General features: G+C 37.9%; 2 protein-coding genes across 3 annotated transcripts; one reads left to right on the top strand and one right to left on the bottom strand.

Moving 5' to 3' along the window:
• The first annotated feature begins 293 nt into the window (after window positions 1-293).
• Window positions 294-3,139, top strand: LOC144565342 (Pentatricopeptide repeat (PPR) superfamily protein). Its single transcript, XM_078315070.1, has one exon. The coding sequence runs from the start codon at window positions 367-369 to the stop codon at window positions 3,121-3,123; it is 2,757 nt and encodes a 918-aa protein (XP_078171196.1). The 5' UTR covers window positions 294-366; the 3' UTR covers window positions 3,124-3,139.
• Window positions 3,140-6,511: 3,372 nt separating this feature from the next.
• On the bottom strand, window positions 6,512-13,290 carry LOC144565729 (metalloendopeptidase / zinc ion binding protein). Of its 2 annotated transcripts, none has more exons than XM_078315549.1 (16): window positions 12,603-13,290; window positions 11,530-11,895; window positions 11,238-11,378; window positions 11,020-11,152; window positions 10,822-10,935; window positions 10,297-10,445; window positions 10,113-10,205; window positions 9,850-9,910; window positions 9,428-9,760; window positions 9,218-9,344; window positions 9,022-9,121; window positions 8,850-8,919; window positions 8,603-8,758; window positions 8,102-8,197; window positions 7,472-7,809; window positions 6,512-7,145 (listed from the first exon to the last, which is right to left on the bottom strand). In XM_078315549.1, exons 1-16 carry the CDS (start codon window positions 12,687-12,689, stop codon window positions 6,933-6,935), a joined length of 2,577 nt encoding a protein of 858 aa, XP_078171675.1. In that variant the 5' UTR covers window positions 12,690-13,290; the 3' UTR covers window positions 6,512-6,932. The 2 variants fall into 2 exon arrangements, with proteins under 2 accessions (XP_078171675.1, XP_078171674.1); XM_078315548.1 differs by having other exon boundaries at window positions 9,022-9,124; window positions 12,603-13,289.
• Between the last annotated feature and the right edge of the window lie 1,407 nt (window positions 13,291-14,697).

Here is a 14,697-nt window from a genome sequence, read left to right as displayed (position 1 = left end):
CTGAGTAGTCTTGGCTTCATACAGCGCACTAATCCTATACAGATCCTTCTTTATTCTATGATTAGTGCGCTGTATGAAGCCAAAAATTCTCTGTTAAAATCATCACCCCAATTCGTATCCTCTGAGATATCTCAACTTTTGCATGACCAACGTGTCCGGTGCCTATTCGGGGGTGATGTAGGGGATCAGTATTATGTATTTTGAGATTCGTGCAGAATGCATGTAAACGGTTGGGATTTTCCATAAAGTCACGCAAAGTTTGAGATATCTCAGACGATACGAATTCCCTTCTGCTCTTCTCAAGCTGTAACCTGTAAGCAGTCAAGCACATCACAGTACAACACAACTGACAATACAACACAACACATGCCCCCAAATCCCAGAATCTCGGGCCTAAACCTAGACAGTCTCTGTCGTCTCTTAACCCTTGAGCGTTTCTCTGCTGTACAATCGCTCAACCTTCGCATCACCGACCGTCTCCTCTCCGCCGTGCTCCGCCGCCTCCGCCTCCATCCCCTCCCCTCCCTTCACTTCTTCCAAATCTCCCTATCTAACTCCAACTCCTTCTCCTCCTTTACCCCCAGCCCGAGGTCCTACTGTCAGCTCATCCATATCCTCTCACGTGGCCGCCAATTCCCGCAAGCAAGACACTACTTGAAGGACCTGATATCAACTTGTGAATCATCTTCTTCGGTTTTCAATGAGTTGCTTAAGGTTTATAGAGATTTCTCTTTTGCTCCTGTCGTGTTTGATATGCTTCTCAAGGCGTATGTGGAGAGTACATTGTTGAAAGATGCTCTCTTTGTTCTTGATAATATGGGCAAGTGTGGGTCTAAACCCAGCTTGAGATCTTGTAATAGTTTATTAAGTGGTTTGGTTAAGGTTGGAGAGGTTGAAACTGCAATCCAGGTTTATGGGCAGATCAGGAGAATTGGCATCTTTCCAGATGTGTTCATGATTTCTATCTTGGTCAATGCCTATGGAAAGATTGGGGACATGGAGAAGGCTAGAGATTTTGTTTATGAGATGGAAAGAAATGGTATCGAGGTGAATCTGGTGGTTTATCATGTTCTGATTGATGGATACTGCAATTTAGGGCAGATGGATAATGCCCTCAAGGTGTTCGATGAAATCTGTCAGAAGGGACTTCTTCCTAATGTCTTTAGTTATACCTTGTTGATCAAAGGCTATTGCAAGTCTGGTATGGTAGATAAAGCAGAGCTGGTTTTAAGAGACATGAAGCAGGTTAATGGGTTGCACCCAGATGAGGTCTCCTATGGAGCACTCATAAATGCATACTGTCAAATGGAGAGGATGGAAGATGCAAACCGAGTCAGGGCTGAAATGGTAAGTTCTGGGTTGAAAGAGAATGCATTTGTTTACAATGCCTTGGTTAATGGGTATCGCAAGAGTAGGAAGATAGAAGAGGCTGAGAACTTGATTAAAGAAATGGAAGATAATGGTGTAACACCTGATTTATATAGCTATAATACCCTATTAGATGGTTACTGCAAACATGGGTCTATGGAGAAAGCCTTTGTTACTTGCAATTTGATGCTTGCTAAGGGACTAAGGGTTACAGTGGTAAGTTATAACACTCTTCTTAAAGGGTTTTGTTCAATTGGTTGTATAGATGATGCTCTAGGATTGTGGTTTTTGATGCTTAAGAGGGGTGTCACGCCAAATGAGATTAGTTGTAGTACTCTACTGGATGGTCTTTTTAAAACAGGTAGATCTGAACTAGGTCTAAAACTTTGGAATCAAACATTGGTCAAGGGTCTAGCAAAAAATGTGGTGGTTTTCAATACAATAATAAATGGTTTATGTAAGATGGGAAGGATGGAAGAAACTCAAGAAGTTTTTGCAAAAATGCAAGAATGGGGATTAGCACCTGATGAACTAACTTACAGAACTCTAATTGATGGTTATTGCAAATTAGGTGATTTAGACCGAGCCAATGAGATTCGAGCTGAGATGATAAAATTGAGATTTTCTCCCTCTATTGAAATGTTTAATTCATTTATAACGGGTTATTTCAACTCTAGGAGACTTGACAAGGTCCTAGATACTACAATTGAAATAGGAAAGCATAGTTTGAAGCCAAGTGTTGTGACTTATGGAGCCCTAATTGCGGGATGGTGTAGAGAAGGGAGAATGGATAAAGCCTTTGATTTGTTTTTTGAAATGAAAGGTAAAGGACTATCTCCTAATATTTTTATATGCAGCGCACTGGTTAGTGGCCTTTATAGGGAGGGAAATTTTGATGAGGCCAATTTGATGCTTCAGAACCTGGTTGATATACACGTGCTTGAAAAATATGGGATTACTATTACAACAGCTTGTAGTCATAATGTTGATATAAACCTAGATGGAGGTCTTGTTCCAACAAATATTATGTGGAATGTGATAATTTATGGGCTTTGTAAGACCGGAAAGATTGATGATGCTAAAAATTTGGTTGCCAATCTGGTGAAAGATGGATTTGTTCCCGACATTTTCACTTACGCAACACTTATACATGGTTACTCTGCTTTGGGTTGTGTAAATGAAGCATTTGAATTGAAGGATGAGATGCTAAGAGTTGGTCTAAACCCCGACCTGGTAGTCTATAATTCCCTGATCAATGGTTTGTGCAAGTCTGGTAACTTTCGACGGGCGTTAAATCTTTTCAGTAAGTTGCATTCAAAGGGTTTTGAGCCGAATCACGTAACTTACAATACACTGATGAATGCATATTGCAAATTGGGTAAAATTGCCGAAGCATTTAAGCTGAAACAGAGGATGGTAGAAGAAGGGGTTAATCCAACTGTAAGTACCTATACCACCTTGATACGTGGTTTATGTTTTGAAGGAGAGATGGAAGAGGCAATTGCTTTGCTAGACCAAATGATACAGAACGGTTTAGAACCGAAATTTGTGACATATTGGAATTTGGTACGGGGTTACATTAGGCGTGGTGAGATGGAAGAGGTTGAGAAGCTTTACAAGGAGATGCATTTACGTGAGCTCTACCCAAGAGGGACTATTTTTAACAGGAATACAGAAACGCAAAACTACTTCAGATTAGAAGAAGAAAAAGAAGAGATTAATGCGTCCAATCACTGTAAATGTATTAAAGTATAGTACTACAATTTTGGGATAATTTCTTGCTTTTTGCTTCTCTTTTTCAACATTGTTTGATTGCTAGATTTCAAAGCTCAAAGAGCAGTCGAGGATACATCAAGTATCTTAGTGAAAATTAAAATAAACAAACACTTGTCCACAGTAATATCTCCAATGTAAGAGAGACATCTAACCTGAGAACCCCTTCTAGGCTTCTACCATCCTCTGTTTCAGCTTAATTTCTTTCGCAAACATGATAACCACCCATAAACTCATTGTCTAAACATTTTTCGTTCATTTTTCACATATTTTAAAATATGAATTTTTCTCGTGTTTGATACATGTTGTGTTGATATGTTCTTGTCTATTGCATATTTTTTATTTCAATTCAAATATATTATCCACAGCTGTCATGTGATTTTAACCAAGTCAAAATACATTTTGACAACTGTCTACATGCATCTTGTTATGATTTTTTAACATTTGCTAATATTATTGTTGTATTATCTGTAATCTTTTAAAATGTATACTTCAAACTATTTAAATGCACGTACAATATGTACTTATATTTTTTTTCAACTATTTTAATAAAATTTGGAAAAAAAAAAAAAACTTAGAACTGCTTTGAAGATAATAATTTTGAGTATACATATAATATTATTTTCCTTCCTTTCGCATTCAAGATCTTCAGTATGAATTGGAATTAGTTTTTTTTTTCTTTTAAATAAAATGAGGATCAGGTCCACATTTATATTATATCAAAATGGTTCTGTTACACGAGGCTGGTAACTACCAGTAAAATCAAAAGCAAGATGCTCAAAAACAGTTGAGCCAAAATTAAATAAAATAGAACTAAAATAGTCAAGAAATGAGATTTAGGATGAAGCTAAAGTTAAATAAACTGAAACAGAACATTTCCTTCATCTCCACAGCCTGAGAATATTTGGTTTCAGTGGAATGCCAGTGAGTCTGTAAACTTCAGCTGATCAAGAACTTCATCTACCAGTTCCTGTATTCCTTGTTCGAATCTCTGAAAAATCTTGCTCCCCTTTCTCTCCACAAGATGAAATATGTGATAAGAAGTACCAATCTCTCAGTTGTACTGTGACGGGTATTTGTCAGCATGTGTATGTGGTACCAGTACCTGTGTTAGGGTCTCATATAACTCCATGGCAAAAGGGCATTCATCGAAGAGGTGATGGACTGTCTCGGCTTCAACCTTGCACATTATGCATCTATTTGACATGATCCAACCTCATCTGATTAGGTTGTCTATGGTGAGTATTCGGTTTAATTTCAGCAGCCATCCGAACTCCTCCATTCGTGGTGGCGTCTTCAAAGACCATATTCTGTATACATGTATCGACACAATTGGACCTCAGAACATGGTCGTGTATGCATTTTTAACTGTGAAATGACCTTGTTTACCCCAATTCCACAGAGGTTCATCCTGAGAGGATGGAGTGAGTGCAATTTTTGACAGTTTTGCCCCTAACCTGTTCAAATCCCTTTCAGCATCAGTTGACACAGTTGGCCTAAACAATGTTTGTATTATCAAGGTATGCTTCACCTGATTCAACGTGATGTCACTGCTGATTGCATATGTATGCAGTACCGGGTATTGATATTTTAAGATGCCCATGCCCCAATCTTGATCCCAAAAGTGTATATTACATCAATCCCCTGGTATGAATTTGGTGGACATATTGAAGAATTGCTTAAGTGTGCCATCCAGGAGAGCTTTGCTGATGGCTAAGGTCTTTGTGGAGCTGGTACCTTGGTAGAGTGATTTGCAGATTCTGCTTTCGGGCTTTACCCAATACCAATGAATCCGTGTCAGCCCAGGTACCTGAGGTGCAACCTGAAAATCAGAGCCATTCTTTTAGCTTGGCACAAATTTTGAAGCAGCCCCCTACAGTCACAGCTACCGAATTGACTTTGATTTGAATAGAATTAATCTGGACCGTTCGTTCTTTTAAATTGCACCTCAGGTACTTGGGCGGATAGGGACTCAATACCAATGCCATTTCAGGAGCAATGCTTGATTGACTTTGCGGCTGTCTTGTGTGGCTCCGTGCCAAAGAAATTGTTTCCATATCTTAATTCAAATCCTTTATAACCCATTTCGGCATTTTGAATACCATCAAAAAGGAGGAGAGGACTGCTTTTAATAGGACAATTCTTCCTCCTATCGAGAGATGTCTTGCGGACCAACACGCAATCCTTGTATTGAGTTTTTGTATCAACTTTATGTATGCAGTTTTCGGTAATTTGCAGTTGGACAGCGGCAATTACAAGTAAATGAAAGGAAAAGAACCCATTCGACATACCAAAATGTCTACTAAAGGCTGCCTTTGCTCTTCGGGCACCTCCGAAAGTAGCAATTCTGATTTATGCAAATTTCTTAAAAGCTAGAAATACAATCTTTAGGTCTTGTAATTGCTGAATCTCCAGCTTTATGGCATCATCCGCAAAGAAAAAGGCTTGGTTTGATAATTCTGGGTTAATTTCAATACATCGTGATTGTCTTAACGCCTGTAGATGTTACCCGGCTTGTATGTAGCATCAAAAATAAAATTAAACCGATGACATCATATATTGCTTCTAAATTTACAAATGTAGCACAGTCATTGCAGTCTAGTGGTTTCATGCCGAGTCTAAAATCCTAAACCAGCGCTGATATAAAACCTAAATTCTCATCTGAACTACCTCCCTCAAAACTCTAAATCCGTAACAAGTTGTACTTGAAATATATTAATTGAAAAATAACAATCACATACGATATAATAATCGCACACAAAATAACAATCATACAGAATATAAATAATCACAAAGTAGCAGGAGCACGTAGAATATAAAGTCCAATGCAACCTAAAACAAGAAACTCTAATTAAGTGTATATCTATCAGGCCTAATATGCCTCTGATTAATTTATACAACATTTTATATTATTTTATTTAATTAATAATTTATATTTTTAAAATAATAGGATCAATAATATATTTTTATGATTTTACATACTTGATGTGTTTAATATATTTATTTATTATATATTTTGAAGCCAAATAATATAAGCTATCAATTTATTCATATAAAGATAGAATACGAGTAAGAGCAGAATATATCTTTACCCGATTCGCACCGTGACCTTATTGTATCCATTGACATACCAAATTTTTCATTGGCTACTTGTACTACGTTACAAATATGACAAAGCAAAGTTCTTATTACAAGCACTTTGAAAAGGCCTCTAATGTAGTTCATCAAGCTGCCTATTTGTCAGAAACTGGTGTTCTAGTGAAAATTCAAGCAGCACAACAAAATACTACAGACATAAATGCTGAGACGGGCAACAAACATCCATATTCCAACAAAGGAAAAAAGAAAATCCATTTAAGACGAAGTACTTGTGTATAACCTAAATCTGTTTTCATCTTCTGCGCGTGATAAAGATTTTCATACAAATTCTTGCCTTCCATCTTTTCATTTTTTACAAACTTTGGCATATGAGATAACAACAACAAAATCAATTGGGAGAGGCATTACAAGTTACCCAAAAAAGGGGCACCGGCATCCTTACATTTTCTAGAAATTGAAATATAATTATATCATGCAACCCCAGGCATCCTTCTTTGGATGCCAGGGGTTCTCTCAAATAAGACTACTAAACCTTTACTTTCTTCTCGCCAACATCCTACTCCTAACCTACCCTAAAAATTGGAAGAAAAAAAAAAAGACAAGAAAAGAAGGAAAAAAGAAGATACTTTACAAGGTGTATAGACTAGGTTTGCCAAGACCATAGAACCACTGGGAAGGCCAATGGCTACTGCCTATTGGGTGTATAGAGTTCTGAAGCGCCTAAACCACCAGGGTCTAATGTCACCATAACCAGTGCACTGCCCATCTCCTTCCTCTTCACTGCTAAACAGTGTCTGGTCGGAGCAGTCCAGCCCGGCTCCACATGCTGCATTGTATGATCGGCATGCAGAATGGCAAACTCTGAGCCTGTTGTCTCCGTCTCTGTCACATCTTTGAATGGATATCTGAAAATTTTCCACAAGATTATGTAATGTCACCTCAAATGGAGAATGTGCAGGAGAGAGAGGAAGGGGGAGAGAGAAAAGTCCTAGGATTGTTGGTTACCCAAAGGTCGAGAGTTCGATTCCCCCTCACGATTTCGCAGACTCTGCGAAGGTTTTCAAAAAGAGAGAGGGAGGGAGGGAGTGGGGATGTAGAGTAGTGTATGGTGTTGGTGACTGTACTACTGTAGGTGATGTAGAAGTCTTTAATTTATTAATACAACCTTGACAGCATCTGTCATGTTTTAAAAAAAAAAAAACAGAGAGAGTGAGGGGCGAATCAGACTTACCCAACAAGCTAGCCGCTTCGCAGCTGCCGCGCAATAGCCACTATCAAGAATACTAAAAAGAGTCCTTCCACCAGGCATTAATCGATTGTAGTTGGGCACCACCACCACCGACTCCAGCTGTTGCAATATGCTGGGCTCACTGGGTGCACAGTGCTGACCAACATCTCCCATTGCATCCCCAGGAGATGATAAGGCAAGGACATCAGCGCAGATGGAGAGAGAAGGGAGGAGAGATGAGGTGTTCTGACAGGTGTAACCAGCATAGTCAGAGCATCTAAATTCACACACCCCGTTATCGCACACCCCTCCGTGCAAACTACACTGCTCATCACAAACCGCTGCATGTACAAAGAGTAATAATGTCAATTGTTCAACCCTACAGCTATTCCGGTACATGCGTGTGCTGGGTACTGCTTGGATAGAGTTAATATTTCTCAAGGATAATTTTTTTTTTTCATTCAACTGCCTTCTTATGCATTTGTTAAAGCTAGAACCCAAAATGTACCAAGTACAGGGATTCATGGTATAAATGCAAGCATGTTTCCAAGTTTATTTCCTCCAATTTATCCAAGGCTAACAATTACATGCAATCAATTCTATTTTTTTTCCATTTAAAAACCAATACAGTACCTGTAGAACAGTCGATCCCCGTCCATCCATTTTTGCACTCACAAATCCCACTTTGTTGGCACATGCCACGCCCACCGCATCCAGCCGGGCATGATCCTGCCATAACATCCCATTACAGCGTTTTTACTGAATATATAGTGACTTGAAGTCTGCTTTTGACCCCTTCTAATATTGTGCTTGGTTCTCTAGACCCTACACTTTTGGCTCATCAGCTCCTAAACTCTTTTACTCATTTCAAACTGGACGTTCAAGATGATGATGAGCGCCATGTCATCATTGCAACATCTGTACCTGGCATGCCCCATACGTGCATAACCAAATGCTAATGGTAGGGAGGTTTGATTGAACCAGGTACAAAAATTCAGCAGGCTAACAGAACAAAAAGATTTGGGTAGAACAAGAGCGACAGTCCAGGGACTAAAAGCAGAAATTTCTCTAAAAAAAGAAAAGAAAAGGGAGGTGTTCAGAAAAAATAGCAGAAAGCCAAGGAAAAGAGCTAACTTTTACTGCAGTCACGGCCATGAAAACCAAGGAAGCAGTGGCACCTTCCATCAACACAGTTCCCATTGTTGCTACACGACCGAGGGCACTGTCCAATTATTGCTACTGCTCTACTACTCCCACATAACTCATGATATGCTGGGCATATCAGTTCCCCTTCATGTCCAGCAACAGAAAAAGGAAAAAATTAGATCCTCCTCTTAAAAGTAAAATACTAAACAAAATTATAAACACAAACTAATGTTACCATTGAATCCTGGAAATTGAATTGGACCACCAGCCATAGGGCATGCTTTCCACAAGCCATCAACTGCAACCTATGTACAAAGCTCAGCGTGAATAAATACAAGTACATGATAGATGAGGTTCAAAAACTAAGATGATATAAGAAAGATGAGGGTCGAAAACTGAGACGATACCTGCAGAGTGTTGTTAATGCAGCGATGTTGGTAGCAACCATTTCCCTGAGTGGTAGAACCTCTGACGAATCCAGTTCGTACCAATGTTGATGCCATGCACCTACTATGACATTCCTTATGACATTAGAAAACAGAACCAATACAACACTAGAATTTTATCCTAGCAATTTAAATAGCAGTTGAAGTATGTGCTAACCTAGAACTGCTTCCTCTGACTTCTCCCAACATTCGGTCAGGCGAACGTGCGCTATTTGTGTCAGTGCATGATCCATCTGAATATGCCACAAAATAAGTACAATAATCTGCCAACGAAGATTGCCCACCTGCATTATGCAAGAATCAGTGTTAATCTGGTTTCTTTATACACAAATTGATATCAATTAAGCTATTTACATTTTGCTCTTGCCTTTGTTGGGCTGAGGGAAGTATTGGGCCCATTTGGGTAGGTCCCCGCTGTAGCTAACTATAGGGCAGTATCCTTCAGCCTCTCTGTTATATGTACAACCTGACAGCTGTGTTGAATTACAACGGTAGGCTCCACGCCAAAGGCTGCATGGGGAAGTAACAAACTCTGTACCCTGATTGCGGCCCCACTCTAATCCTTCAGCCATGCTATAGTTTGCCTGGTACCAGCCACTATCCTCCAGCAAGGCCAATGTCATTTTTGATACAACTGATCTTGTGTCGACTGAACCGGTCATTATCTCATTCATTAATAGTCTCTTCTCCCAGTGTGACCCTGTAATTAAAATTGTGTTTATTCAGATGTCCAGTAGGTTGTTGCTGGCTAATGAAAAAAACTACATAAAATATTCACAAGTTATTTACCTGAGGTACCCCTGCCTCCTCCATCTTCCAATTCTAGACCAGTGAAGTTTTCAGAATATGCCTACAAAATGAGTATGCAGGTAGTATAAATTTCTGCTAGTAACCAACACACCATATTTTGGTATTAACTGGCTAGCTCCTATGAATTGTCCGAAGTCAACAATTGAAAGCAACTATTACAGGAAATTTTGAGGCTCTTCCTTGCTTTTATTTATAAAGATAATTAAGTAAAGATGTACCAACAACCCCACAGTAAAACTCACCCCATAATGATGCCTAGAATGCATGATAACGCGGGGAAGAACCACACGAGTAACCATCCTTCCTAGCTTCTCATCCATGGATTGCACGGTAACCTGAAATAGTAACATCGTTTACCATTACATGAAATTGTGATGATTTCAAGGCAAAAAAAAAAAGATAGATTAAAAAAGGAAGAAACTGCACCTGGCTACGCCTCCTTTTTCTTTCATCACGAAAGTGAGCGAAGGCATGGGGATCAAAACCCAAAACATGCATCACCTCATGTATCAAAGTAGCTGAGAGAAGTGTTTCAGCTTCTGCTGTCAAATGTCGGGGTGCCACATTCACATGTCCTGCAACGTATATCATAGAAGTTAAAACATAAGTGAATTTAAACAAAAAAGGGCCCTCGCCGACATGTAAAAAAAAAATAAGGACTTCAGATGTACCTCGACATATTCAAAATATGAGTCTCAAGAAAAAGAAATATGAAGGGTAGCATCTCAATCTTACCTAAACCACCCTTCTTTTCCCTATCTTGTCCAGAGGAAAATGGAGGCCATAAATGACAGTTTTGTTGCTTTGAAGGGATACATAATTACACAAGATTGTTTACCACCCTTTGAAGGGTATTCCTAATATATATACATATAGTTCGGTATTTTGCGGGGAAGTCCATGAAATTGCTCGGAAAAGATTGTAATGATAACCCAAAAAAAGGAAGGAAACCTGCAATAGCACGGCCCCATTGGTCCCGTTCGCAAGCCACAGCCCATGCAAGGGTGTTACCAGTTGTGGGTCTAGTTGTAACTAAAAGTACTAGATCCGCGTCCTTTACCCCTTCTGCATTTGTGAGACAATTTCTATATTAGATGGTGCTCAAGGTAAAGGCAGTTTTGATTTCTTCGCGTGTCATGAGAAAATTACCTTCAACATACTCATGGGGAAGTTGAACCCCTCCATCCTGACCACATGCGGAATACCCGCTTAATCTTAAATTACCCTTAACAGGTTCAACCGCAAGTGCTTTCTTGAACCACTGTACAGTGTGTCCAAGTGCCTACAGAAGTTTCAAAAAGAGTTTGTTAATGAAGAACAATAACACTTCTTCTTTCAAAAAAATAAAATCATAAACAAGATTGTACTTTGCGAAGCCGTTGCTTTTTGTCATCGCCAGCAATATCATCACTTGTACAATTATACCAACAATCTCCAACTACTGCAGGGTAGGCATGTGGATTGCAAAATGGAACTCCAGGGATCGAACTTATTGGTGGTTCCCCAAGCTGTAACAAACAAAATGCATAGGCACTGATATCTCTACTTAACCACGTATTATAGATACTTCAAATGAAATTAAGTTGCAAATATAAAGGCTAATCAGAGTTTGAAAGTTTAGTGCGGTTTTAGTAAATAAACAATGAACTAAACAAGTACCTTAACAATGTCACCAACTTTCTGACAATCTCTATCAGGAGAGTGCCCCACCGCATCATAATTTAAATAAATCCTGATTGGCTGCTTTGCACTGGACTGGGTCTGAACCTCCTCTGGCAAACTAAGCAAGGTCCTTCCCCTGTGATGGTCTTCTGATGAGGTGGAGCCCACATAGACCTGGGGCGTGACAGAGTATTCCTTCCTACCAGTTCGCCGCCTCTGGTGTAGTATTTCATCATGTATGCATGAGTGTGTGAGATATATATTATTGGAATCTCCTGATTCGGGACTTTCATAATATAATGGCTTGGCGTCTTCTTTAGAGTCAGCAAAGTTTCCTTGTATACAAACTAGAATTAACACAATCTGTGAATAAAAGAAGGCAGATTAGGGAAGTCTTCAATATTTCATACAAATAGTAGAAAATACAACTATCATTTTGTTTTTCCACTAACACTCTTGGAAGAACAAAAAGTGCAAAATGCTAATTTCAATTAACAACAAATTGGTATGTACAATTGGCAGTTATAAAGACAGAATATTTATAGCATGTCTTCTCTCTCTCCCCACCTTCTTTTTTAGGGAAAGGAGGCTAATGAAGTAGTTTGTGGCTCGCTGTCATACGGTTTTACATCACATTTTGACAAAAATAGAAAACCCCAATTGAAAATGATAACATCAGTCAAAAGGGTTTTTACATTGATTAAATTTAGAAGTTTTTCATAATCATGATGTTTGTCAGAGCATAGAAATATTACATAAACTAATGAAGTGGATTGTAGCTTGTTATAAAACAGTTTTGTATCAGAGTTTGACCAAAATAGGAAACAAAATTACAAGCGCTAAGCTTTAATTAAATATATTTTGCATTAATTATAAACATTTTACTAAACCCAGCGATCTTTCTTTAAAAAAAATGAAACAACAAAAACCAAGTTCGCGCAAAATAACTATGATTAAGCCTTCAAATTTGTCTCACTTAGAAAACCAAAATTAGCTCGCATTAAACCGCCCACTAAACCACACAAATTAAGCAAAAACACACAAATATAGCACGACTGAGCCATACGAACCTTGATTAGAAAAAATCTAAAGAAAAGCAAACTTCTCAGTGCCGAACCGGATCCGAAACTGCGCTCAACCAAGGGCCTTTCCTCCATAAATTAAACCCTAGATACCCTAGATGCGCGGATTCCATTCAACACATCTTCTTTCTCAGTGAAGACTCGGCATTCCTGAAGAAGCTCAAAAGCCCCCTTTCAAATCCTTTCAATTTGGGGGCTTTAAGTATCCAATGGAATAACAAAACCGCGACAATGGCGGTCTGGAAACAGAACCCCAACAAGTTGGGTCTGGAGGGAGAGGAGATTGACACAAAAAAAAAAGGCTTTTCAGACTTGGGGAGAACAAAAAAAAAAAGGAGAAAGAGGAATGGGTTGAGAAGTCTATAGAGAGAGAAATTACAGAGACTGGGTGTGAAGAAGGTAAAGTGGCCTACTTTAGATTGTCTAGTTTTGTTGCTTACAAACAATGCCTGCAGCGGATATAGTTTACCCGACTATAAATGATTTGTTTAATAACTACACGAAATGTTATACAGATAGATACGCAGAAGATCATAAAGGATAGTGAGTGCTGAGATTTTGTATAAGTAAATAATTATTGTGTTTTTCCACGGAGAGAGAGAGAGGATGAAGGGAAATTTGTCTGGATGATGAGTGCTATATTAGAGCAGGTAACAAGGAAAAATGAGAATCCTTTGGTTGGAGTTAATTTAGGAGCGTGCCGACTTTATTAGGTACGGTAACACGGGTTTTCATTGGTCTACTGGCTGAGCCTGGAGCATGCATTAATGGTATACCTAGGTAGATGTGAAAGGCTGCACGCTACATGAATTGGTGTTCATGGTTTCGGTTGGTTGAAAGTTGAAACCGAATCAAAATTAGACAAATCAAAGTTAAAATTCGATTTCAAAAATAAAACTGAACTGATTTAGCATTGCAACTGAACCAAATCAAACTTCATGAAGTTTTATTTCGGTTTGTTCGGTTCAAATCAAAATATATTATTTTTTATTTAAAACAATTGATTTATAATAAATTGAAATATATTAAGAAATAAACTGAAATATTTAAAGTAATTGATTGAGAAATAAACCTGGGTATTAAGACATAAACCAGGGCGGTCCGATCAAATTCTCAATATATAAAAGTTCGGTCGATTTGGTTATTTCAATTTTGAAAATTGCCAAACCAAACCGAACCAAAGTTATAATTTGATTTAAAAAAACGAACCAAACCGTTTGATCCAAACTAATTCGATTCGGTTCAAAACCGACTAAACCGGACCTAATGAACACCCCCATACATGATTACATATCCTGTCAAATTGAAACTCGGTGTGCAATAAATTTTATGTTTATTTTCGTACTGCATAATTCTATTAAATAATTAATTATTGATTTTGACATATATTAGAAAGTCTAACCTGCATTCATAATCATTTTCACTTAATTTGTGATGTTTATAATTAAATGTGAGATTTTGTCATAAGTAAATTAATATCTTTTATATGTTAATATTTACTTCAAGCAATAATGTCATAAATCATAAATTAAGACACTGTGTTTTACTACTGCATTTAAATACTATTTAATATATCTATATTCATGAAAATTAAATTAAAATAACATTTAAGTGAAGGTTTGAAAATTGAATATGCATCTTTTATAGAAGAGGCAAAATTCATCATAATCGTATGATGGATCTAATTTTTAATACACATACTTTGTAATTTATTAAACAATTATCAGGAATTAACTATTGTAATGTACAAATTAATTGTCAGAATTCAGTTGTTTATGCCAGTGTTGTAAAAAACATCTGTTTTGGCCGATTAGTCGTTGGCGGTAATCAAATCGTCATGGATTTTCTCGATTAATTGTCCGATTATTTCCGACTATGATCAATTATTTCTAATTATTCTCAATTAATCGCTTGACAATACTGTGTTCATCCAATAACCGCATACCGTTATTTACAATACTGGTTTATGCTAGAAATTATTATTTATTTTATAGTATTAAATGTTGCATTATTTTCACCCTCTCGGTGTACAAAATACGGCCAATGCCTTTGTTCAACTCGGTCTCTCCAGTTGTTGGAGCTA

Source organism: Carex rostrata, chromosome 14 (genome assembly GCF_964058835.1).
Source record: "Carex rostrata chromosome 14, lpCarRost1.2, whole genome shotgun sequence".
NCBI lineage: Eukaryota > Viridiplantae > Streptophyta > Magnoliopsida > Poales > Cyperaceae > Carex > Carex rostrata.
The sequence above is the reverse complement of the archived record's forward strand: the minus strand, read 5'-3'. Positions and strand labels throughout refer to the sequence as shown.

Excerpts from the sequence above, each read along its gene's own strand:
- LOC144565729 (XM_078315548.1), bottom strand. The coding sequence starts at position 12,689 with ATGGAGGAAAGGCCCTTGGTTGAGCGCAGTTTCGGATCCGGTTCGGCA. Across the intron at positions 11,153-11,237 it reads AAAAGCAACGGCTTCGCAAA|GCACTTGGACACACTGTACA; the intron begins GTACAATCTTGT and ends AAACTTCTGTAG. Across the intron at positions 8,759-8,849 it reads TCAATTTCCAGGATTCAATG|GGGAACTGATATGCCCAGCA; the intron begins GTAACATTAGTT and ends CTGGACATGAAG.
- LOC144565342 (XM_078315070.1), top strand. The coding sequence starts at position 367 with ATGCCCCCAAATCCCAGAATCTCGGGCCTAAACCTAGACAGTCTCTGT.